This window comes from Tinamus guttatus, unplaced genomic scaffold (genome assembly GCF_059628265.1).
Source record: "Tinamus guttatus ecotype Peru unplaced genomic scaffold, ASM5962826v1 Tinamus_guttatus_pri_ptg000086l, whole genome shotgun sequence".
NCBI lineage: Eukaryota > Metazoa > Chordata > Aves > Tinamiformes > Tinamidae > Tinamus > Tinamus guttatus.
The window spans coordinates 1,983,704-2,010,019 of NW_028288620.1; the positions used below are offsets into that span (position 1 = coordinate 1,983,704).

General features: G+C 39.6%; 1 protein-coding gene across 4 annotated transcripts in view; it reads left to right on the forward strand.

The window, feature by feature from the left end:
* Positions 1-26,316, forward strand: part of STAU2 (staufen double-stranded RNA binding protein 2) — a 141,843-nt gene that overhangs the window by 27,298 nt on the left and 88,229 nt on the right. For all 4 annotated transcript variants that reach the window (XM_088520321.1, XM_088520323.1, XM_088520322.1 and 1 more), the window contains exons 5-10: positions 3,943-4,102; positions 8,931-9,038; positions 14,555-14,767; positions 17,664-17,801; positions 20,814-20,945; positions 24,853-24,913. In XM_088520321.1, coding sequence (XP_088376447.1) covers positions 3,943-4,102; positions 8,931-9,038; positions 14,555-14,767; positions 17,664-17,801; positions 20,814-20,945; positions 24,853-24,913 — 812 coding nt within the window. The remainder of the gene's footprint in view (positions 1-3,942; positions 4,103-8,930; positions 9,039-14,554; positions 14,768-17,663; positions 17,802-20,813; positions 20,946-24,852; positions 24,914-26,316) is intronic.

Here is a 26,316-nt window from a genome sequence, read left to right on the forward strand (position 1 = left end):
GCATGGAGGCCTAGGTGGTTTTCTCCTTAAATCTGCCAGTGAGAGGGAAGAGCTTGAGAAGCAGTGGGTGCATCCTGTGGGTCAACATTTGGTTGCACAGCAGGTGTTGACAGCAGAGATTTTGAGCAATTGAGGAGGTTTCTGGCATGCATCCATGACAGCTTCCTAATACAGGTGATTGAGGAGCCAGTGAGGGGAGAAGCTTTGGACTTCATATTTCAACCAAGGAAGAACCATCTGTGGATGTGAAGCTGGGGGCAGCCTTGGCTGCAGTGACTATGAGATAGCGGAGTTCAGTCCTGAAAGGCAGGAACAAGACAAATGGCAGAATAATGACCCAGCACTTCAGGAGAACAGGCTTTGGCCTCTTCAGGGATCTGCTTGCAATAATATAGGATATGGTCCTGGAAAGAATAGAATAAATGTATTCTATATATTCTGAAATATAATATATATATAGCATATATATTTAGCATATGTGTGTATATATATAATATAATAAAGAAGATGAACCCTTCTCAGTGGTATCCAGTGAGAGAACAAGAGGCAGTGGACACTGTAAAGGTGACTGGAGACTGAGCAGTTTTCCCAGAGAGGTGGTGGAGCCTCCATCCTTGGAGATGCTGAGCGCGCTCCCAAGCAACCCTGCTTTGAGTGTGGAAGAAGTAGAATTATGAGCCTAACCACTCATCTATTCCATTGGTAGTGATTAAACTGAGAAAGCTTTCCTTTATTTTTCCCTGGATTTTTCAGTAAGTAATATTTTTACTCTTTTTGAGATACACTGTGAGCTATGTTTTGTGTCAAAGGCCCGTGATTCTTAGACTTGTTGTTATTTAGATTTACTGTCTATGTCCCTACATTTATTTTTAATGTATTCCCTGTAACAGTATTGCAATCCAAATAAAACTAATAAATCGAAGTGTTGACATAGGGTGAATATCACATAAACTTATGAAGCCAACAGAAATGGTGAAAATCTACTGTTAAACACTGTGAGAGAAAGTTACCATTCTTTTTGATGTAAATTTCACCCTGAAGTCACTGTACTTTGTCTAAGAGAGAACTGTAGATTGTACCACATTAATGTTGCCTTGGTTTTATTTTTGTGCTCTTAGTTTAATTTTTGTGCATTTTGGTAGTATATAGGGGAGGCAGAAGGGGATGGTATATGTCAAAACCAGTGAGGAACAGAGTGGAGTGAGTTCCATATTGGAGGGCTACCCATCTGTTTCTCTGCTTTGGTTTGTCAGCAGCTTAGTTAATAAATAGCAGTATCATATTTAATATTCATATAGGGACTTTGTAGTGTTTCCAAAAGGTGCCTGTGTTCTATTTTATAGTTTTTTGTAATCATGTGTGGATGATATAATGTGTCATATATATTACATCACATATATATATAAAAGTATGCACATTTTTTGTGGATAGTATTTATAATATTACAATATAATTGCGTATCTTATAACGAAACTTAAATTTAGATGGATCAGTTTAGAAGCATCTGATCTTTCTAATTTTTTTTTAATGTAGGCTTTTAAAATAAAATTTATTTCCATTAATACTCCCTTCACAATGTTTAGTATCTCTAATTTCTCTTTAATGGAATATAATGGTTACTTGCAAAGGGAGATAAAGTAGTTTCTAATTTGGTTTTCTGCTTTTAACTCTTAAACTCCTATTGCTGAGGACATTAAATCAGCTAGACATTCACTCAGTTTTTAACCTCACTTGAACTGGCACAAATCTGAACTAACTTCATTGGAGCAGTCTAAAACTAGCAAAGTAAAGCCAAAAAGATAGTAGTATTCTTTTTATAGCTTTGTGTCACTAGTCATATTCTGTTAAAAATATACAGTGATAATATACAGTGTTTTACTCTTGGTAAGACATAACATACTACCTTGAAATGTAGGTTTAATCAGGCTACTAACTAAGAGAATCTCGTTTTTGATTAAATACAGAAAGCTGAAGCTCATTTGGAAATGGAGCTGTCTGGAGGTGTGAATGTCAGTGAGAATCACAGCAGTTCAGCGGGCTGGATGGAGCGAGGGCCCTCGTGCCAAAGGTGCACAGAGGGTCTCGGTGCTGCTTTGCCTTCATCTCTGCTGTCAAGGTCTGGTCTCAGGCTTCCCGGTGCCTCCTGGCAGAGACTGGGGGAGTAAATTACTAACCATGGTAGGGAGGAGAACTTGGGGATCAAGAGGTACAAGTCAGTGACGAGCTCTGACATGCTGGGGGAGCTGGTTTGGTCATTGTAGAGGCCACTGCCGATTTTCTTTTGTAGTCTGTAGTGACTGGAGGAGGTTGGATGATGGGAAGAAAATGTCATGTGTCCACCTTTAAGAAGGACAAGGGATAATTGGATCTTGCAGGCTACCAGCGGGTGAACCTGGCTTGGTCCTCAAGGCAGAGGAAACAAATTGATGACTTTTGTAACTGAGAAGTCAAGAAGTCGTGAGGGAAAATACGACCACCTGCATCAAGACAAAAATGAAGTGAATATGTTTCAGTAAGTGTGTTTAGTAAGAGCAAGGAGGAGAAATGTTGGGATTTGGAGTGATTCTGGCTTTGTTGTGATCGGTCCAGCTTTTGGCCAAGCTGTGAAGTTTTGGGTTTTCACACTGCAGTAAAATATGTGCAAGGTCTATGTCATACATGAGAAACCATTTCCAATACACATAGAATTCTTCTGAGGAAGAAATCTGAAGGGTGTTAGAAGAGCCATTTCTTGAGGAAGGAGCTGCAGGCATACTTGATCATAGAGCACAGAGTAGAAAGCAAATTCCCTCATCAGAGGGAATTTTCTTTACTTGGATTTTTTTTTTCTTAATTTTCTCTTAAAAGATTATAATTATAACAGTGACAAGAACTCCGTGTATTGAATTACTTTTCTTGGGTCAAGAGGGAGAAAAAACATTTATTGCTTTACTCTAGAAGTTCCTTTGACAAGCTCTAATTTCTGTGATGGGATATTCCAAAACCAAGAATGGCATTATCTCACTGTCTTCGTTCTATGCTAGCAGGAGGGATGTTTCTGGCTTGGTTGGATTAGCAATTTTTATTACTGAAAATAGAAATGTGGCAGCCATCATTCAATATCATCATTCTGGATGATATGAGTAAAGATGCTACATCCTCTGAGGTAAAATAACTGCACTGTTTTACAGGAAAGCTTCCAGCCTTTTACTTTATCTTTCTGTCAGTACTGTATATTCAGTTTTAAGAAAAACAAGCCCTTATATTTGGAGATTTTTCTCCAAATAACAAAAGACAGAAAGAAAAAAAAAGGCGGAGGGGGAAGAAAAGGAATGGTGGTTCCTGCCTTTCTTCAGTAGGCCTGGATAATGCTCAGTGTAGGAAGGGAGCTTCTTCCTACCTTTTATTATGCTCCTTCCTGTCCTCTTTTCAGAAATTGAGCTTTAAAAAGAGACTAGAAGGCATTTTCCACATCCTTCAGTCTCTGCCGTCCGATTTTCTCCATGTTCACTGCCAGATCTGAGGCATGCAGGCATCTTGCAGAACCCTTGTGGGAGAGACCTCACATTGCTGCTTCCTGTCTCCAATTTCCCTTGGGAAAGGCACAGTTTCCCTCAGTGCTTTCAGTTCTACTTATGCTTAATGGTCTCAGGACAAAAACCCTAGGGAGAGCAGAGCTGGGTGGTTTTACCTGCAGTACAGTCCAGCTCATTGCAGAGCAATGCAAATACAAGCACAGAGCTAGTGGGCATGGTAAGATTGCTATTAGAATTACCAGTGGACTAGCTGAGGAACGGAGACATATATTTCAGTGTTAGATCTTACCCTGTGAGAGGAGATAACATTTAATGGTAACTACTGTTGCATATTGCATAAAAATACACATTTAAAATGGATAACTAGTGTTACTGCTTTCTATAGAGAGTATAGCAATACATTAACTTGTTTATGACCTTTCTCCAGGTATCACTGCCCAGTGCCTAAAATTTTCTATGTCCAGTTAACTGTTGGCAACAGTGAGTTTTTTGGTGAAGGAAAGACTCGTCAAGCTGCTAGACATAATGCTGCAATGAAGGCCCTTCAAGCTCTCCAGAATGAGCCTATTCCAGAAAAAATACCTCAGGTTTGTGTTTCAAAAAATATACTTTACCTAATCTTCACATTATCTTACAATTTATTTATCAGCTTTTAATGTTTCATTTAGCTTTTTTTTTTTTTAACCCTATTAACCTCAGGTGGAGATACAATAGTAAAAGTCATTAGTACTATTTCTGAATAAAAGCACACCTAACATGGAACTGGAATCAATTATTAAAAGTAGGAAAGTGTTGTAAAGATGAGAGACATATCAACAGCAGTTAATTAAAACTAGAAATATTTGAAATTATCTCCAATGTATAGAAATAGTCCATTTAATCAGTGGCTTTATTGATTTTGCACGTATGTTGTGCCATGAATGTGATCTTTACAGCAGAGATGACTTTGTCCCTCTATGAGCCTGAATGACCTTAGTGATAGCTACTGAACAGCTGTTAGATGGTTTTAGGCTTTTATCCACTTAGCCCCTTTTTGAATATGTAGTTTTCTCACTGTTGTGTTTGCAAATTGTGTTTATTTTTGCTTATAAATGAAAATATTGTGTTATATTTTGAAAATATATTTGCAGAAAAATTATTCTTTGCAAATTCAAAGCACAAAAATAATAAATGAACCAAATGAGTCAGAACAAATGTATCAGGAGACAATTCCTTTTTTGTATTCCCTTTTCCAGTGACTCCTACTGAAATACTGTGCCCAAGAGCAAAGCATTACTAAAAGCATCTTCACTGTCTTGTGTGGTTGCTTCAAGCTGCTCTTTAAGAATGGAAATAATTTTCTATGTCAAAAACACATCCATCTGCCTCACCCTATATCCAAATGAGTTCCTTTTTATCCAGAGAGTGTTTGAGTCACCCTTGTGGTTTGGCAATATCATTTTTCTGGATCAGGAAATTCTCTTTAAAATCACTTACTAAAATGAGTATTGAATTTTTTTTTAACTGAAAAAGCTATTAAAATGAATATGTAAGTAAAGTCTTAAGCAGAATCTTCATTTCCTTTCCTGTTTTTAATTCCCTTCCTTTTTCTTCTGGTTTCCAGACAAAAACAGAGGTTGATGAATGCTAAGCATAGAGCTGAGAGGGAATGTCATATTCTTGAACTGTGCTTTTAGATCAACATATCCTTATATTTTGAAAATTACATATATAATATTCTATTTTATAAAAAAGAATCCTTGAATGTCCACTAATCAGCATGGAAAGTGAACTACTGTTATCTATGTGCGTAGGATAATAAAAAGATAGATGGGTTTAAATGCTTAGTTTTCATAGCCTCTGTCTGTGAAACCTGGCTAACATTTATTTACTTAGCCAAAGTAATAGAAACCTAAATTCATATTCATGTCCAATTTGGTCTATTTAGTGTCTGTTTAGATTAATGTCTCTTAGGATATGTAAGCTTTTAGGAGAGGATGCAGTTGTGGCAAATTGAGTTTCCTAAATCTTGTAGCAGTCCACATTGTTTTCTCTATCTTGAGCTAATAAAGTAACTTCATTCTTCTCTTTGCCACCATAAATGGTGTGTGTAAGGAGGCAAACGAGGCAGGATTGCCAGGAGCTGGTCCCCTGGCGTTGCCGAGGTGTTCACACTCCGCTGGCACGACCAGCGGGAAGCGCCGGGATGTGCTGGTGCAGCAGCAGGAAGCCAGGGAGGATCCTGCAGGATCTCAAGGGGCAGATGTCTGTGGGTGGGAAACCGAGGAGTCCTTGGTCACGCTGAGGGGAAGAGGTGCCGTGATGAAGAGGAGGCTCCGTCACTCCTGTGAATTCGAGTCGTAGATGCCGGTGCGAAGGCGGGTGAAGGCCCGTGCGAAGGCGGGTGAAGGCCCGTGCGAAGGCGAACCCATGCTGACACCGTGGCGGCACTGGGGGCAGCTCTCCAGCGGGCTGACGGGTCGAAGCAGTGTAAGGACTCTGCCAGGCGGGGCTGGGGCTGCCCCTGGCCACATGAGGCACGCACGGAGCTCCCGTGGGCTGCGGAGTGCAGGCACGTGCCCGCAGCGTGGGCCCAAGAGCAGCCCACCAGAGCTGTGCTCCCTGCAGCCGCACTGCTCTGCGGGATCCGCACCTGCGTGGGAGGTGCGAGATTTGCACCAGGCTCCTCAGACGCAGCTCAGAGCTAGAGCTCAGAGCTGGCCCCATGGAGCTGGCTGAACCTCGCTCTCCCCCAGTCACCTATTGCCACGGTGCTTCCAGTCATGCCAGGGAGCAGGGACAGAGCCACTGAACCCAGTCTGTCCCCGCACGCTGTTAGTCATGAAAAGAACGTCGCTGGAACGAGATCCCTGGCGGATAGCACAGTATACATGTGGTTTTGCCTTTTGATCTACACAATTGTGTTCGCTTCATGCATATTTATTTATATTCTTTCATCGAGAGATACCAAGATTTTCATTCTTTAAAACTAAGCAAGTCAAATGCAAATTTTTATCCCATTGAACATTGAAGAAAAACATTGTTTTAATATTTCTTTGCACAAGTGTGTGGAAAGCATAAGGTGAACAGAAACAAGAAACAAACAGCAAACAGAGCAGGGGTATAGGTGACTTGCTTTCATAAAAGAACTATTGTATGTCTGCCAAAGCAGCTCTGCTGCCTTGTAGGACCAGAGGCCTAAGAAGGGCCGTGCAATTAAAGTGTCAGTTCTGGAATGAGGATCAAATTTAAGTCCAGAGCACCTTAGACACTCTGGGACATATTTTATCTTTCCGAAGTGAGGGGAGTTAGATGATTAACACTTGAAACGTTATTGCTCAGTGCTAGGGTCTAGGCCTTAGGGGTGTATCCTCCATAGTCTCCACTCACTTAGGCTTTGTCGTTAATGACAGAAGAATAGGCAAGGACTGAAATTTTAAGAGTGGGCATTTAAGGATTTGTTGAGTGATGTGTTTGTATTAGTCATGGCATTTTAAACAGCAGTTTCTACATTAGACTCTGCACATGTGGTTAAGCCAGAGTACAACCTAAAAAGATCTTGACTTAAAGACTTAGTAACAGTCCAGTGGACCCTCTATAATTTTATGGAACTTCTACCAGTGATTGATTGTTCTCCCTTTTGAAGATAAATTGTATTTCTTCTAAATTTACTCAGCTTTTATTTCTGCCTAATAGATCTTCTCATGTCATTATTAAACCTAAGAAATGACTTTAAAAAAAACTCTTCCCCACATAAGTTTTATCAGTTATGCTCAAGTAACTTTTAAATGTTCTTGTATAACAGATTGTGTCCATAATCTACCAGTGTAAAGTGCTTTGTCCAATCAATAGTTCATTCTTACACCTGCTTTTCTCTGTTTTTCTGATTATCAGCCTTCTTCATAAAACACAAGCTTAATTGAATACGATATTAACTAAGGTTCTCACTGCAGTTGTTTATAGTGATAATAGTATCCCACAGTTTCTGTTTGATACTTGTTATAATCTCCAAATACACGTGTGCTTTTAAATGCCATCCTTTCATCTCTGTTCAGTTGATTATTCTCTGTGAACTGAAGTCCTTTACTGAATCACTGCTTTGCCTGTCCTATAAATAATGACGCACACCCTTGATTTCAGTAGTACTTTACATTTCGTTGTATGAAATGAGCCAGAGATGCTTCGTTATTTCATTCTGGCTCCCCTTGCTGTTGCTTAGTACTGCACCCTTTATTTCTGGCAGCTTCTGCATAGTTTATCAATCTTTTGTTTTGTATTTAGCTCCATATCCCTGGCGGGGAAATAAATTGCATTTTCCACGCAAAATTTTGTGAACACATAATGAAATAAAGGCCTTTCATGTCTCTCTATTCAGGTTGCCTGCTTCTGCTGTATTTTGGTCCATCTTTGTGTTAAAGATTAAGAATTAACAAAGAGTATATAAAATCTTGATAATTTTCATTGTTATTGTGAAGAACTGTTTTTTTTAATGTTTTAATGTTATTTTATAACTTCAGTATCTTGACTTTGTATTTATACTACTGGGTAAAGATTTATATCAGTCTTTATTATACAAGGCTGAAACTCTGCAGGAATCCACCTAGTTCAGCCCTATTGGTTTGATGTTTACCTCCTCTAATAAAAAATCAGGAGTTCGGCCAAGGCAACAAGGTTGTGGAGCAATCTCAGTTGGAAACCTTCAGGGCTTCGTGTTTGAAAGGAGCTGAAAGTTAAACCTTTGAGAACCAGGGAGAATGTGGCCTGGGGTCAAAGACTAAAAGGCAGAAGTTGGAGAAGGTGATAGTTGGTTGACTGGTCCCCATACTGGTGGCTTTCTGAGAAAAATGGGACTTACCTAAATTGCAAAGCAAAGCTGAATTTTAGTTAGATTTAATGTTGATATATTCCTTTTGTTGTTTTATCCCTTATCCTCTCTGTTTGTTATGTTCCTATGGATAAATAAATAATGTTTTGTGTTGAGCAAGCTGTTCTCTGTCACTACCTTTTCATACTGGTCAAATCTCCCAGAGGGAAGGCCGTGGAGGGGCCATTAACCAGCTGGACCTGCTGAGGACACCTGCAACCTGGTGACCCCGTCCAAGCGTAGGGGCGAATCGCCGAATTTCCCGTGTGAGAAGTCCGGCGCTCGCCTGTTCCTTGGAAGGGGTGCCCGTGAGGGGAGCCTGGGAAAGGGGTTTTCATAGTCACGTTAATAGTCAGACACCAGCCATGTGCTGTGGTGATGATTACCCATGTTATTAGTAAGCCAAAATCAATAGAAGTTACTTTGCCACCTAGTAGTCGATGTCTGTGTGTTCCTTCAGTATGAGCAATATGAAGTATGACTGAATTTATGCAGCTTTGGGAGAAGAGCGTGTTTAATTATTTTGTCTTCTAAAAATATTTTCCTATGGTCATATTGTATTCATTTTTCAGAATGGAGAAGCAGGAAAAGAAACAGAAGAAGATAAAGATGCAAACAAGTCTGAGATCAGTGTAGTGTTTGAAATTGCTTTGAAGCGCAATATACCTGTCAGTTTTGAGGTATGTGTTTACATATTTATTTGCTTGCTATGAAAGTGTTTTAAAAAAACCTACCACTAAAATTCAGTAAGATTAAAAACAATAATCAGAAATATGACACTTCTAAAAATAATGCAGATTATGAATAGAAATGTTTGGTAATACACTAAGGCTAATACACTAATATATTAAGACTAACACACTGGTAGTACACTAACCTAAGACACTGAATTTCTACTATTATATGAGTTTGTCTGTCAGAGCAATATAGACCTAATATTTGGTTGGTAAGCAGTGAATGACAGGAAGACTGTTCAAACTCCCCTGTATCAGTGGCCACGTTCGATCTGAATTGAAATCGTTTTTCAAAAGGGAGTCAGCTGAGATGTTTGCTGTAGCTAGAGGAGATTTTTGTAAGGCATGGGCACACTGCAGAAGTTCCCACTGAGACACTTCACATCTTTAGTGCCGTTTTCAGAAGCTCATAGGTGTATTTTTGTCTTGCACAATGTTCAGTGCCTTGTCAATCTCCACTTAAGCCACCATGATTTTTCTTTTTTCACATTTCATACAGATTTATCTATGAACCTGCCCTGACACCTTTATTTACCTTAAGTAATAAAGAATTTTTGGAATAGCTCCAGTACAATCAATAATTTAACTATGGTAGGATGAGTAATAGTAACAGAATTTTGCCAATGAGAAAAGTTTATACAAGCTGCTTGTAAAAATCTAATCTTATTATTGTAGAATCCAACAAATTTTAAGTTTTAATTGTCATTTAAATGTCAAATATCCTGTTCTAAATGATTATATACAGTTGCTGGGTTTTAATTTCTGCTTTTTGTTATACACTTCTACTGAATACTTTTGAAGGACATTGGTAGTGCCTCTACTGATAGTGGTGATTTTCTCCAGATTTTTTTTGTACGTGAAGTACATACACATATTGACATGTCAAAAAATACACTGCGATGTAGCATGGTGTATGCAATTTACTTAAATGTGCCCAACCCATTTCCATGAGTTGGCAAATGTCAAATGAGCTGTTTAGACCTTTTTAGAAATCTGAGTGTGAACTATCATACAGTAGTCAGGAGGCCAAAGCTATAGAATTATTTTATTGACTGTGGTTATATATTATATACACTTCAGTGTATATATATTTTTACCCCTGTGTGTATATAAGCACACCTATGCATACATACGTACATATATATGAAGTATAGCAAATGGACATGTGTTTGGTGGTCTATGATTGGAAAAGGATATAATATGGGTTAATAAGAAAACAAAGAGAAAGTAAAATCTTAGGGGTAGAATTGGAGGTGTTGCCATATCAATCTGCAACTATACGGAAAGCCTAGTATAATTTTTATGTAGAAGCAGACACAATGGAAACTCACGTCAGTGCTTCAGAAAATGAAACTCATAATTAACATTTCAGTTTTCACAAATCATTTTCTACCTTAAATATTAAAAAGAATTTGAAATAGTACCATGCAACTCAAAGCACTAAAATACAGAAAGATGAGTGGGCTTGGATCACAGATTATCTGGAAAGTGGGAAGAAAGAGGTATAGTACTTTGAGTATATCCTTAACCTCATTCCAATGTTTTAGCCTCCTTAAGAGACAGCGTTTAGTGAGGACAGAACGATGGTAGTAGAGGAAAGTGTCTAAAGTCTAATGAGACTCTTTTATAAAATGCTGAAAAAAGACAGTTCTTGCTCTCCCAACAGGTTTTGTGTTATTTCCTGTCTTGAAGTAGGGGCGATGTTCTTAAATAGAGTTCTGGTTTGACTTAGGTATTAAAAGATAGCTTATATTTCAATAAAACTACTGAATAATCACAGGATCTGATGTTTATAATCGGGTTCTTTTTACAAATGGTTTTGTGTTATTCCAGGCCTGCTTCAAAGCTTTCTTTAGCCTTTTTTTTTTAATGTGTGTGTGTGGTAGCTATAAAATGAGCAGCCTTTTCTCCATCTGACGAATGTTCCAACAGTGCTGTGTTATGCAACCAGGCAATGGTCATAAAGATACGTGCAGTCCTATGTAAACATGTTTTCAGAGTTGTATAACAGGTGGGGACCAGGGCGAGCATGCAGAGCCCGGCTCTTGCACGATAATGTCAGTGGGTCCTTTGAAACCGAGCGCGTGGGCTTCAGTCCACCTGCCTTGCCAGGGGGAGTCACTCAGGATCCTGGAGAATTTAGAAGACCAAATACAATAATCCTTTTCCTCCTCCTCAGTACTCGGGTTGAGGAAATGTAGGGCCTGAACAAGCATTTTTTTCTGCCCGCTCTGCTCTTCTGGGGAAAAAAAGAGTTGAAGTTGACCGTGTTCCAGTCTTAGTGTAGCGACACCAGCCCAAATTCTGCATTTTGAACTAGGCGCTGACTGTGAAGTTGCTGACTTTGAAAAACGGAGCAAGTCCTTGGCATAAAAGTTTCACACCCCTCTGGCTGCTGCTCTCCTGGCAATTAAGGCTTTCAGAGTAGATTAGGGGCTTATTGGGTAGCCCTCCTCCTAATTTTGGATGAAGGGAGGCCGACCTTCTTCCCTCCGTATTTAATGCACTATCCAGGCTCTCTCTCACTTTTTTTTGTTTTCTTGTAAACTGTTGCATGTCTGTCAGTTGGCACAAGCTCATAAAAATACATCGGTATTTTTAAAATTCTAAATAGTCATGCACATAGGTCACATGTTTTATCTGACCTATTTTTGTCTTATTTTTTTCATTTTTTAAGTCCACTTAATGTTGTCAAAATCTGTTGAATTCCCTACCTGTGTTCTTGGTAGTAATTGAAGCAACATTACTCTTTCATGGTAATTGTGCTGGTGTTTTCCATTTGTCAGCGTGATTTGTTAAATTGAGCCAAATTCACTCTTGATGTAACTTGACGTGTTCTGGCCCTGTGTGTTTTCTCTTGTTGGAGTTATTCTTTAAATCAGGGGAACAGAAAAAGAAAAGCATATTGAACTGTCACCCTTAATCAAATTCTCAGCTTTAAATTAGCTGTGATTTGGTTGAATCTTTCAGCTGAAGAAAGGGTTTAGTGAACTAATACAAAGTGTTCTTGGGTAGTAAAGACTGAATTTCTTCTTAGTGTTTTGTGTCCCTACGTTTGTAGATCAACTATTTGAAATCACATGGTATAAAAGGATCTAAATTCTGGGATTAACCAGAAGTGGTCCTTGATTAATGTTTTTTTTTCTAAATTACCAAATTTGGATATTGTGCTTGATCTGGAGCCCGTGCGAAGCCTATGGGATTCGTTCCATGGACAACACAAATATTTTTTCATTTACACTCTTAACAGAAACACAGTTTTGAATGTTCTCCATGAAATTATTTACCTTGTGTCACACACCTAAAAGTTTAAAAGGTTAAAAACACCGGAAAACATTAGTTTTATATTAAGATTTATTTTTTTCATGTGTATGAAAATACAATCTCCTATTAAAATTCTTTTTTTCCTGTATATATTTGTGCGCATTCATATATATGAGAAAACGTACATAAAACCAATAATTTTAGAAGGGTGACAATTATATTCCCTAAACAGTTACTTTGTCCTTTTTCATCCGGTCAGTGTAGACATTCTTGTGCATTTTATTAATGCCTTACATTGCGCGTAAGTGAAAACACCTATGGAAGGGTATTGAGAAGACGTAATCACAAGGAGATGAGGAGTCTTGCCGTTGGTTTGGCCGTGCTGTGGAGGCGGTTTGCAGCCCTCGGAGAGCAGCACACGGTCGTAAGTTGAGATGCACCTTCGAGGAGGGGGTGGAGGTGCTTTGCTCCCGTCCGGAGCCTCCTTACGGAGCCTGGGAGCGGGTGGTCCTGGCGCTGGTTCTTGACTCCCGCCGAAGGCAGCGCCAGCCCCACCTGGCAAGGAGAGCGCGGCACTAACGGGTCACTTCTAAGTGATGTCATTTTGAAACAACTTGTGAGATTTTCACCTTGGAACTCAGCATAAGAACACTCCTAGGGTACAGCGAATAAATCCCATGCTGGCACAAACGTCGTCTTATTCTGGGAAAGCATGGGCGAAGTTTGCTGTTAATTTTCATTTTGTGTCTTTTTATTGATGTATGCTGTGATAATTGTATTTGCCGGGCGGAATTGCCACAAAAGAGAGCTTAAGAAAGAAATACAAGCCTAAGGAGACCTCATTACAGTGTAATGGCAAAACTAAATAATGCTCGGGACATGACCTTGATAAAAAGAACGTTAATACAAAACACGTTGCAATAATACTAAGGTTGAGAGTTTCTGCCCGTAAAAACACAGTTGTTGCACCAAGAGCACCCTAGCAGCGTTGCCTCCGTTCCCTTTCTCTTGGGAATTGCTCTTCCTCACTATGTGGCTTGATGTTAATGCACCTGCTGGAAAGTGTGTGTCCGTATTGGTTTTGAGGTTAACATGAGGAGGGGCCTCTCAGAAATTGTGATCTCTTCTTGAACACGTTACATAGCAAAAATTAAATTAGGGAGCTGCCTCTTCCTCATGGAGAAAAATAAGGGAACCTTTTCACAAATGAGGTCTCTAGTACCTTAGAGGTGCTACCCAGAGCAGTACGTGCATGAATAGGTGGCTTTGCTAGTGCTAGCACTGCTGTAATTTGTTAGTAAATGTGCCCTCGTGCTTGAACCTTCTAAAAGAAGTCTCATTTTGTGGAAAGGTGAAGATGGAAAAGAGCTCAAGGAAGATACACCAGTCAGAACTTCTTTGTTTTATGTCGTGATAATATTTTAACTTTTAATAGGTAAGAGGTATTTAAAGCAGGTGCTTTCGTTGGTTTTCATCCTGAACAAGTCTGGAGAAGAAGTATGAATTAAACCTTGCAGAGCTGTTTGCTTTCTGTGTGTGGGTTACGGGGGCTCTGTGGCTCTGTCCCGTCAGAGCTGTTGGGAGGCCCGGCTGCTGATCTGGGAGGCTGGGCTGGGGCACCCTGTCACCCTGTCACACGTGCAGGGTGTCGCTCCACGCTGTCTGCCCTGGCAGGGGAGCGTGGAGAGCAGCCAGGCTGCCGGAGCCTGGCCGGCAGAAAAGGGCTGCTGTGTGAGACTGAAGCTGGGGACCTTGCGTGAACATCCGTGTTTTTTGTGGTGATGGGAAAAAAAAAAGAGCAGATTAAAGTGAAGCCTTATGAACATAATTCTGAATATTGTACCTAGAGAATTAGCTTGAGTATGGTGGCCTTTGATGAATTAAAGTATGTGAAGTGCCTTGCAAGGAAAACTGTGCTTGCCTTGGTCTAAATATGTTCTGTGTTGCTGTAAACTATATGTTCTGTGAAGGACTGAATAGGATCTTTAAACTTGTTTTACCTCATCAGCCTTAATTTTATATCTTCAAACCTGATAGTCTCATTAATACTCGTCCAGATTATATGAAGCCCCCTATGAATGCCTTCAATGAGCAGGAAGGTGACATTAGTAGTAGATGCCGTGTGTGGCAGAGTGAAGTTAATAACCAAGTTGTATTCTTACAGGGTGCTTTGACTCAGTGTAACTTCTGTTCAACAGGTGATTAAAGAAAGTGGACCTCCTCACATGAAGAGCTTCGTCACACGAGTTACCGTAGGAGAATTCACAGCAGAAGGAGAAGGGAACAGTAAGAAGCTCTCAAAGAAACGTGCTGCAATGGCTGTCCTGCAGGAGCTTAAGAAACTTCCTCCTCTTCCTGTGATTGAAAAGCCCAAGCTGTACTTTAAAAAGCGCCCCAAAACAATATTGAAGGTGGGTGTCTGCCTGTGTGCCAGAATTAGGAACATCTGCTTAGGAAGGAACAGAATTACTCAAAATGCAAATTGGGAAAGACTCATTAGCCATTTTTTGTCACATGTACCTTTTTAAATTCTAAGAATGCTGTGAAGTTTTCACCTGTAATTGCTTGTAGGGTGCTATCTCTACTCAAGCTGACATCCCTGGGACATGCAGGAGTTTGTCCAGATGTGTCATGGAGGATAAACCTCTAGAAAATTGCTGCACATTTGTGTGAATTTCTGGCATCAACTCCATTGGGAGGCCCTTCTGGAGTATATGATGGCTCTCTCCCTGCTCCTGTCTCCCCTACTCATTCCCACAAAGGTTTCATTTAAAGAGCAAGATATATGAAAGAGCAGATACATAGGGAAATGTCCATAGTCCACAGTCCAGCTTTGTCCCCTCAGGGAGCTGGATTTAGGAGTTTTGTGGGTTCAGCCTCATTTTGATTGTCAAAAGAGCTGAAAGAAGCCCAGCAGTTTGTTCATCTCAGCTGAGTGTATCACTTCTCAAGCCCCAAAGAAAAGTACTTGTTTGTTTCATATGCCTATGTTGAGGTTAGTATTTGATAACATTCAATAGCTCTCAAAAAGATAGAAAATTGCCTGGGTCTGATTAAAGACTTGATGACTTTGAACCATCCCTACATTAAAATATGCCTTGTCTCAGAGGATGTTAGTGTGTTTCTTTCTGCACTGCTGAAGATTCCTTTAGAGGCTCTGGATTTTTCCAAGCTCAGGTTTCTTAAATGGTGCTTTTTTTCTCCATGACAGTGGATGTATTGCTGCTTTAATTTGAAAAAAAAAAAAAAAAACTTGTAATTTGTAAATAAAGACATACTTGATTTGAACAAAGATATGTTTATTAGAAACCTCTGTGTTCAGTGAAGGATGCTCTGAGTGCAGGATTGCGTAGGAGCTAGCAGGAAAATCATCTAAAATAAGCGAACACTTTGGAAAGGGCAAAACTGGATTTCGCCATTCCACAAAGTCCTTCCCGAGTCTTCTTCCTCTTTTCATTTGCCTTCAAATGAGATATTTTTCAAAGAAATCAAGGCTAATGATATATCTAGTTCATACTGAAATTCTAGGCAACCAATTTCCAAACACTTTTAGAATTTTAGCTACATATATATATATACACCCATATATATATAAAATATATATTTAATGCAAACTTGTCAGCATTAACGCAGCTTTAAAGGGTCAAGACCTGAAAGTCAGAAGACAGTGTTGCGGAATTTGATGCTGTCTGGCTGTCTCACTTTGGTAAATATGGCTCAAGTACATGCTAAGTAGAGTTAGATCGAATATAATCAGCAAAATCTCTTACATCACTATATCCATATAATTGCCATATACCATCACAATCTTAAATTAATTTGGCCAAAATTGACCACATTAGGAACAGGCCTTAATAGTCAAAATGTCTATATGCAGAAGGTCTTTATTTTTTGAATATCCAAACCTCCATAATCTGAATGTACTTCGAGCATTGAAGAAAAGTGACTTTTTAAAATACGAAAATGAAAACAACTTGTGTGTATATATTGGCAAGGTTATATTGTATTGCCTGCACTCTATTTAGCCTGCTCTTCATTTTGCCTCTGCCTGGCTCCTTGCCCATGCAGCTGCCCTTCTTCATGACATTGTCCTGATATTTTCACCTGTGTGTTCTCAAACACCTTGGTGATTACAGTATGAAAGATTTGCTACACAACTTTTTAAATGTATTTTCCCTCTCTGGTCTTCTTTTCAGTTGCTCTTCTCTTGAGGGTCTTGATCACCCTCTTATTCTTTTTTTGAGAAGCATGACATCTGATCTTCTCTGATTCTGCAAATGCCTTCATAAAAAAAAGCATAAAAATATAAAAACAACTCTATCTTCAAATTCAAGTTATGTTTATAAGTTCTTCCTTGTGCATTATGATGTATGAATTAGCCATATATGATGTCACATAAATATTTTTTATCTTGATTCCTTCTCCTTACCTTCTGCAAACAAGTATTTTGATACCTATATGCTTTGAGGGAACCTTGTACATAACATACTAGAAAGATTTCAAGGCTTGTTACAGGTATTTTGTATTTTTTCCTGTGGTTTACCTCATCCCATCAGGGCATGCTGTTGCCAACACGTGCTGACTGAGAGGCCTGCAAAACTTGGGAGTTTTCTGGGGTCCTTCCGTAGGTGGCTCACGGAGCATAGCAGGGATAGGTGCTGTGGGTGCTTCCCTCCTCTTTTCCACAGAGCACAGCAGCATTGCAAGGGTTTATTCCTGTGGCACACAAGCAGCCCCCTGCAGCTTCCATTCCTTTGCAGCATGGAAAGCCGGACTCCCAAGGGAAGTGACGACTTCCTTGCTTTATGGCAAATCTTTGTACCCTGGGTAATTCCACCCCCGTAATGCGCCGCACGTTGCACTGTCGTAGCAAGCTGTTTTAAGGGGCTGGGGGCAAGGGTCACAGAAGCAGGGCAGCCAAGCGCGACTGCTGAGGCTGCTTAATGTCATCCTGCCCTTGGGAGCTCCGTGGATAGCCACGGATAGCCACAGATAGCCACGGATAGCCACGGATAGCCATGGATAGCCACGGATAGCCACGGATAGCCACGGCCGGGTCTGCAGCCTGCCCGCAGCAGAGGTGGGCGGCCAGCGCGTGGCGCTTGCTGCAGTTGTGAGCCTGAGGAGCCTCAGCTTCTCTTGCGTGATCAGGGGGTGATAGGAAATTTATTTATTTATTTCTTGTTCCCTTCAAACAGATTCTTAGCGAAGAGAGGACGTGCAGTACAAGCTTTACCCAAACACTGTAACAGCTGTAGCGACATATGCTAAAATCATGGTTTTCTTTCAATCTTTTTTTTTGTTTAGACCGGACCAGAATATGGTCAGGGAATGAATCCCATCAGCCGCCTGGCTCAGATCCAACAGGCCAAAAAGGAGAAGGAGCCAGAGTACGTCCTCCTTTCGGAGAGAGGAATGCCTCGTCGCCGGGAGTTTGTTATGCAGGTAAAAACTGCTGTTGCATTAGAGGCCGTTCTCTTGCTCAGTTATGTTTGAAGGCAAGCAAAAATGTGGCATAACACAGAGCTGATTCCTCTGTGTTGTAAATCTTGTAGGACCTTGTGAGTCCCTCCAGACTTCCCCTCTCTCCATGGCTTTGCTAATACCTGAAATGCCACAAAAAGTCTTTTATCACCTGCTTTAGCCTGTGCAGTGAAAGGTCCTGGGCCTAATGGAGAAACAACAGATCCTTAATGGTCCTTTAATTTTTAAACTAAGAACATTTGCAAAGGTTTAATATGGCTGTGATATTTGAGTAGCTAGCACAACGTCAGGCTAAGCAAGACTGAAGTGTTTTGTGGTTTTGTTTTTGGTGTGTGTGTATGTGTGTTTTCACTGAGGTCATTTTGTGCGGGAACGGTTCAGAACAGCATAGCAGAACATGTTTTGACTTGTTGTCTACAAACCACACCAAAATGTCACTTCTGATCACAAGCAGAATTTAATGTCCCAGCACCTCCTTTTCTAGAAAATCAGTTATATTTTCACCTAAATCTTTAAATCCATCTTTAATGCCTATCTAGATTTTCGGATCTTTGAATCTCAAATGTTCTTTCTTGAGAATTTAGTATTTTTCTTCTTTAATATTTTTCTGTAAGAAAGTTTTGGGGTTCTTTTTCTGTCTACAGCTATTGTTACAGAATCTGCATATAAATATCGACAATATAGATTTGGATTTCCAACTTTATTATGTGATTTGAAAGTATTTGAAAAAGAGTGATCCTGTCATAGACCATTTTTCCTTCCCCGCTCAGCTTTGTTTAGGGGAGTCCATGATCTGAGGGGGTTCTTTGAGGTCTCAGGAAATGGCTGTGCAATGATTGGCAGAGAATTTCTTCCTTCCTTGGAGGATTCTCAAAAACAGTAATCATTGGTCTGAATCAAAAAATAAACTTGCAGGAAGTTAATACATAGGAGGTTCCTTTATCTAAAAAGACTTGTGAAAGGGAGAATCAAAGAAATTCCATAGATCAGTTGCATTATTATGTGCACTTTAAAATAATGTAGCCTGATTTTTAAACTTCTTTCATATTTATACACTGGAATCATTCCGGTGTTTCCCTGTCTTCAGGAAGTCTCGGTGGATTCATTATGACATTCGAAAAAAAACCTTATCAGAATAAAAAGCCTTTGTATAAACTACTTAAACAATGTTTTCATTTAATTTAATTGAATGTGGAAGTAAAATATCCAGAGATAATATGTTCATTTTTATCTGTCACACAAAGAGCAAGTTTAGATGTGATGAAATGGATCCAATTACTTGTCCTTACCACTAAATAAACAGCAGAAAACCTCTGATGACATTAGTTGGTGTTCTGTTCCCAAAGTCAATTTCAGAAAGCTCCTTCTCTTTGTAGTCAGACCTTTAATCCTTGATAGAGGTTATAATAATAGCTGAACCAGTTTTACAGGTCCAAAAAATAGCAGCACATTGATTTAGTGTAAGCTCTGTTATAAATCATCATTTTGTTTTGTCCCATTAAAGTCCTTCAATTTTATTGCATGCAAATTTGCAGCAGATTGTCTGTTTTCTAGTCATGATTGCATGACTAGAAATTCATAAATTCTGCATAAAAGAATTTTTTTGTTTGTTTCATGATTACTAATATTTCTGTTTTGTGGCAGAATCTTTTTGTTTGGTTATGTATATATTTATTTCCAAGGGATATTTACAGTCATTCTTATTTATTTACAACATTTCTTTTTTATTTATAGTTAATTGTATTTGAAATAAAAAAATAACTAAACTTTTTGGATTTTATGAAGGTCAATAATTACTGAATAACAAAGGTTAAAGAACACATTTTTATTTAACAAGCATGTGTCTGTTTAATTTTTTTAAAGCTCCTTCCAGAATATTTCAGCCCTTTCACCTGTAATGTTTCCTTTGTGCCGATTGCCTTGTGTGATTGTTTTTATTTTACTTTGATTTCCTTTTTAAACATGCTTTTGAAACCGTCCACTATTTTTAGAGATAATTCAGCAAATGCAATGGCTTAATGCACCGAGTGACACGTAGCTATTAAAGAGCTATGAGTGTTCTGCAAACAAACACAAATGACAGAGCTAGTATCACGCACAGATGAGGCACATACGTTGGGTACCAAACCCAAAGAATAAATATAGCCACATTCTTGATGGATGTATTGTCTGCAATACATCTTCATTTTTACATTTTAACTTGTAGTTTTATGAAAAGCATCTTGCTTGTCCAAAAACCTACAGGTCCAGCGAGGGGCCAACTTTCCAAGTCATGTCTTGGTGAAAGCAGGTGAGGGACAAGCAGTGGGGAAGGACGCGGCCTTGTGTCCTCCTTGCGCTTCTTCCCCTGGATCTCTGCCCCTGTGTCTCACTCTGCCACTCAGGGGCAGGAATATGCACAAGTTTATACATCTGTGTATCATCTTTCTGTAGAAACCACAAAGATTTAAAAGATTTAAATCTTTTAAATTCCCAGGTCATTTGTTGTGTCTCCCTTGTTCTGGATACTGTCGTGGTCGTGCTGGGGAGTTGCTGCAGGCCCCTCTTCTACAAGGAAAAGAGGAAGCTCAGATCCTGTAGCACCTTCTCCTTTGAAAAAGATTTGAGGGCAAGAGCCGGGGATACCCGGCAGGGAAATGGGGCTGGTAGGAGGGAGAGGACTCCATTGGTGCCCCATAGATAAGCAGAAAAAGAGCTTGTTGCTCCAAGTTTGGGGATCTTCTAAAACATCCAAGCAAGCTCGCCTGTGGGAAGCAGCCCTGTAGTTACAAGATCACAGAATCACAGAATGATTGAGGTTGGAAGGGACCTCCAAAGATCATCTGGTTCCCTTTTGCACTATTCTTATTTTTTGGAGACTGCATCTTCACGAAAAGGACTCGTAAAGCTCTTGGGAGGTCAGCAGGTTTATTGTGTGGTGATATTGAAGGGTCATGTACTTATCATGTTTATGATCAATATTTTGTTTTAAAGGTAAAAGTAGGTAATGAGGTTACTACTGGAACAGGCCCAAACAAGAAAATAGCTAAAAGAAATGCAGCAGAAGCTATGTTGCTACAGCTTGGTTATAAAGCCTCTACTCCTCTTCAAGACCAGACAGAAAAGGTGAGAACCAGCTGTTTTGATGGCACCGTTTTACCCTTTGTCCACTTATCTTAGCTGTATCAATATAGTAAAAACAGAACCTTAAATATGTGCACCCAGTGTTACTGTGCTGTATTTGGGGGGTTATTCCTCACTCGGCTACAACTCTGTAACTACAGTCAATAGGGAGGGCAGCCTGTGCTCCTTGGAGTAATTAAGAACAGAAATGGAGTTCCAAGACCGTAGCGTGTGTGCAAAAATGCATATTTATGACACACATGCAAATATCTCTACTTAAAAAAATTAGGACACACATGCCTGCTGCTTTTATTCCATTTTTGGTCTCTGTGGTAGGATGTTTCTTCTCTTATGAAACTGGGAAGTCCTGCATTATTAATTTGTACACATGATGTTATTAGTATTCATATGTGAAGTAGTCACAGATGTTTGTCGTACTGTCTAGTCTACTGCATGTAGACCAAAAGCATTGCAGAAAAATAATGGCCAAGAAAAACGTGTGAGTGATTTTTGAGGTGAAGGAACAGTTTACCTTTTCAATTCATTTGTGTGGCAGGTATGCATTTCTGTGCTAGTGATGTACAGCGAAGCAGTCCTCACCTCTCTCGGGTTTATTGAAAAACCCAACTGACAAAATGGGAGTGTTCAGACTTTGCTTTATGTGTCCTGGAAAGACCCGGGCAAGGTGTTTGGCTAAGCAGTAGACTCAGCACAGCTCCTGGCAGATGCACGAACGCAGAGATTCTGATGGCAGCTGCCTCTTCACTGTGACTGCACTAGCTGGTTCAGCTCAACCCAGGGCTCTGCTGTGGCTTCACAGGGCTCACAGAATAAACCTGTGTACATATAGTACTGTAGTCAGTTTTCAGAGTAGTGGCTCAGTGGTGACTTCCATTTAGAAAAAAAATGTATGTATACATATATATACACACACACACTTTTATATGTGTATATGTATGTTTGTATATATGACAATACTTGGTTACATATGCTTTTCTGTTTTTTTTTTTCTCAAGAAATACCTGTTTTAGCCAGGCAGAGATAAATGCTATACTTGCTGGTTGGCTACCCCTGTTTCTGTCACCTCTTCCCTTGAAAGGAGGAACTGTGTAAAATATTCACATGCCCTGAACTGCATCTTCCACTGCGTATCTTAAACCATCTAGCCTCAAAGGACTCAGGTGCAGGACCTGAAACCAAGTACTTTGAGACTAGATGGTATTCTCAGTGAGAACACACTGTGCAGTCATTACCAGAGAATCAAGTAAAAACTCATTTTCACCAGAATACTGGAACTTCTCTCCTGTCAAAGTTATTTTCTGCCAATTTCAACTTTTTGTTCCCCTCCAAATTGGCTGAAGGGCCTTTCAAAAAGTAAACCAGAAAAGTCAACTTATTTTATGATAGGAAAATGTAGTTTTTCAGTCTTGAATTTCAAACTAGCTGAACTATTTTTATTCGGTAATTCTCAGAGATAAAGCCTGAAAAAATTCAGCCCATAGCATAGTTGCTTGGAGAGCTATGCACAGTGGAAACTCATGGTTTACATTGAAATCATTAAAAAGAATGGGGTGGATAGGAGTGGGTGCTGCTGCTTTGCTTTCCTATATTTATTAGCCTATGCTTCCAACTACATAGTTTTCAAGAAAATAGGCCTAATTACATGCTCTGCAGGAGTAGAGACTTTGGAATTAATAGAATAAATCGTAACGTAACATCCTAGTATTACTCTGAACATAATAAGCAAACATGATACATGAAATGTGAACTACTCCAATTTTATGAGTATTCAAGACACTAGAACAAATGTTTATAGCGTCACTGGGGTCAAGGACAGAAGATATCATTAGAACATCTAGTCTCATCTTCTGCATATACTAGACAACTTTTAAGGCAGCTGCTCAAATTACTCTGGATAGATTAAAGCAATTTAGTAAGCCGTGTTCCCTACGTGTAGCGTTAACGGTAGTTCTTTGTTCCAGCATAAATTGAATCTGTGTTTGAGATTTTTATTACCAAATCACAATGCTAAGACCCCCTGAAACAAAATAATCAAAAAAAAAAAAACTCACCTTGTTAGTTCAAAATACATTGGCACTTTTTTGTGGATTAAATTTGTATTGCCTGACTTTATTTCTTTTGACAGACCTGCAGTTTTGTATCTGTACATAGTGTGGATGAAATGTATTCTTCTGAGTGATCTGAAGGGCGCTTGAATTCAATATTGAAAATTGTTGAAGCCTCCCTTGAGAGTCAGCGCAGTCTGGGAGCTTGTTAGGCAAAATCTGCTCGGGATGATCTCCTCAGCCAAAACATGTCCAGGGCCAGAGAAGAAGGGAAACAGCCCTTAGACCTCTATCAGTTTGACCATTGCAGAATTTCTTCCATATAAATAGCACAATAGAGATAGTTTATAGATTATAGATAGATTATAAGGTATTTCTCTCTTTAAATCACAAATGGGTCCCCAAAGTAGATCAGCTGGACATATCTACTTGGCATATAAAAAGAGAACTTTCATTTTTCCTCTTTATTTCCTGAATCCTTTCATCCCTTCCTTCCCTCACACAAAAGAGGCAGAATCAAATTCAGTGTATCTTCCTCACCTCCCTGATGCTTGGAGTTTGACCATATTCATCATTTTAATGAAGAGTTAGGAGTGCTACATTACAGGGGCAATGCATGTTGCTGAGGGCAGTACAGGTACTCCAAGTAATGTAAAAACAATAAAAACTCTGCCCTTTTTCTGAAATAATCAGATTCTTGGAATAATTTACTAGTGTTTGTGCCGAGCCCTGAGGACAGCAATTTGAGAATTTGGGATTATTATTATTTTTTTTTTACAGCTATGAGAATTTTAGCTCTGTGGGTAGAATTGGAGAGTTGTAATATTCTCAGTTTTTCACGCTTTCATCTTTTCATCTTGACATTTCCTTGGGAGGAATATGCCTAAGTAGATGGCCTATGTGTGAGACAGCAGCACGAAGGCTGGCTTGCCGATCCATGAATTCTTGTTAAGCTCCCCATCTTGATAAAGTTAATGAACAGTCAAAAGAGAGGAGTGGAGTTGGAGATGTTATTCTTCGTACCCTGGTAGTGCGCTTGGCCGATTGTCCTCCTGTGTTCTGGCTTCACGGTGAAGCCGTGCTGTCTAACAGACAGCAGTCAGTACGGGTGTCCTTACAGCTTTCATATTGTCTATGCATTTGAAGAACTATCAGTCCTGTGTTTTCCAGTATGCTTTTTGCCTACTTCATGGTAAGAATTAGAGCAGTTCTGTGAAGCTAAGGTGAACACTGCTATTTTATCTTGCCTGTGTTTCACTTCCGGGATGGCCATGTCTTGAACTTACATGTTAATTGTTTTTTTCTGTGTCAGAATGATACCCAGTGTTAAACTTAATGAAATCCAATTGCAGGCAATTAGCCTCCTCAAAAAAGATCTATATATTAAAATAATGGAAAATTGTGGGAGTCCGTATTGCTTCCACTTCAGGAAGCAATCAAAGAACTAAATGGATTCCTAGTGAGTAAATATTTTAGAATTATACCCAAAGTACTTTATGGTGTTTATGCATTCCTTCACAGACAGATATTAGGTTCTTCTCATTTCAAAATGTAATTTCTCTGTTGCTTCTGTTGCTTAAAATATTTGATTCTGAGTATGATTGGGTAACATACTGAGCTGAGTCTGATGCTTGGGGAAACATTTATGTTTCAGTGTTGGGCAATAGTTGTAAATGTTTATTCATGAAGAGTACAATCCTCAAATAACCTATTTTAGACCAAAATTAAGATACACATACCAAGTCATCCTTTTCAGATTTTTTTCAAACACATTTCTAAATCTGAGTATTTTGTTTAAAGTATGTTTTGCCCTTTACTTACTTGTCATTTTCTACCTATTCCAGCTCGGAGATAATAAGAGTTGGAATGGCCAGAATGTTGGGTTTCCTGAGCCAACGAGTAACAGTGAGTATTACTTTTTATGTTTATATTTACTTCTTTTTGTCTCCTTAGGATCTAGGTTACTTCGTATATTAGGCTTTATATTGAAATTATACTTTAAGCATTTTATTGCAACAAATTAACTCTTGAAAGTCCTTTGTATGAATATAGGTGTGAATGGATGAAGGAACAAGAAGATTTTTATTTACTAAATGACCCTAGAATCCTTTCAGGTTGCAAGGGACTCAAGGTCATCTAGTCCAACCACTTGCTCGAAGCAGGGCCAACACTGAATTCAGGCAAGGCTGTTTGAGTTTTTTCTTTTTTTCTCTCAGATTTTGAAAACTGCCAAGGATAGAAATTCCACAGCCTCTCAGGGCAACCTGTTTGAGTGTCTAATTATTCTCACAATGACTTTGTTACTTGGTTTTGTTTCTACTCAATCATGCCTCTCCTGTTTCAGTTTATGGCTATCATCTCTTGTTCTACTGTGCGTCTCGGGAGAGTGCCAGGCTCCTTTTGGCAACCTCTTCTTAGGTATTGGAAAGCTGTTACCAGGTCCCCCAAAGCCTCCCACTGTCCTCTCAGCACAATCATCCAAACAGCTTTTCCTCGTCCAGTAGACCGTTCACCTAGACTGTAACATCTCAACTTGGATGAAATGATGCTGTGGGAGACACGGCATCCACTGCTCTCCTCTGTTCATAAATCCAGTCATTTAATCACAAAAAGCAATCAGGCTGTTCATGTGTTAGTCCTTCTTGGTAAATCCACGCAGACTGTTCCCAATCGCTTCCTTCAGAGTGTGGCCAGTAGCAGCTCTTAAGAGGAGCCAAGTGAGGCTGACCAGCCTGCAGTTCCCCGCATCATCTGTCTTGATCTTTCTGTCTTTTCAAAGATGATAGAGGGGGACCCCACAGTGACACTGGCTAGCTTGCTTGCACCCTGAGACACAGCCCGCCTGGTCCAGTGGCCTTGTACAGGGCAAAATATTTCAAGAGATCTCTGACTCTTGATCCGCTTTCACGCCTGGGAGTTTCTCTTTTCACTGCACTCTGTCTCTAGACACAAGGCCTGGAAGACCTTGTTGGTTTAAAACCAAGGCAAAGAAGGCATCTGTGTCTGCTCTCACTAAATCACCTGCTTCCTTCAGGAGCATTTTGTTTATTCTTCTACTATTAGGGTAGTGATAGAAGCTCTTCTTGCTGCCCATGAGATCCCTTGCCAGTTGCAGCTCTAGCTTTAACTTTCATTACACCATCCCTGCCATTGCTGGGCAATATTTCTAAAGTCCTTGTTGCCTGTAGCTGCTTCCACTTCCTGGTACACATTCTTTTTTTGTATTGGAGCCCAGTTACGAGTTCCTTGTTCAGGCAGCCTGACCTCCTGATGCAACTACTGTTTTTCCTGAATATCATGATAGTCTG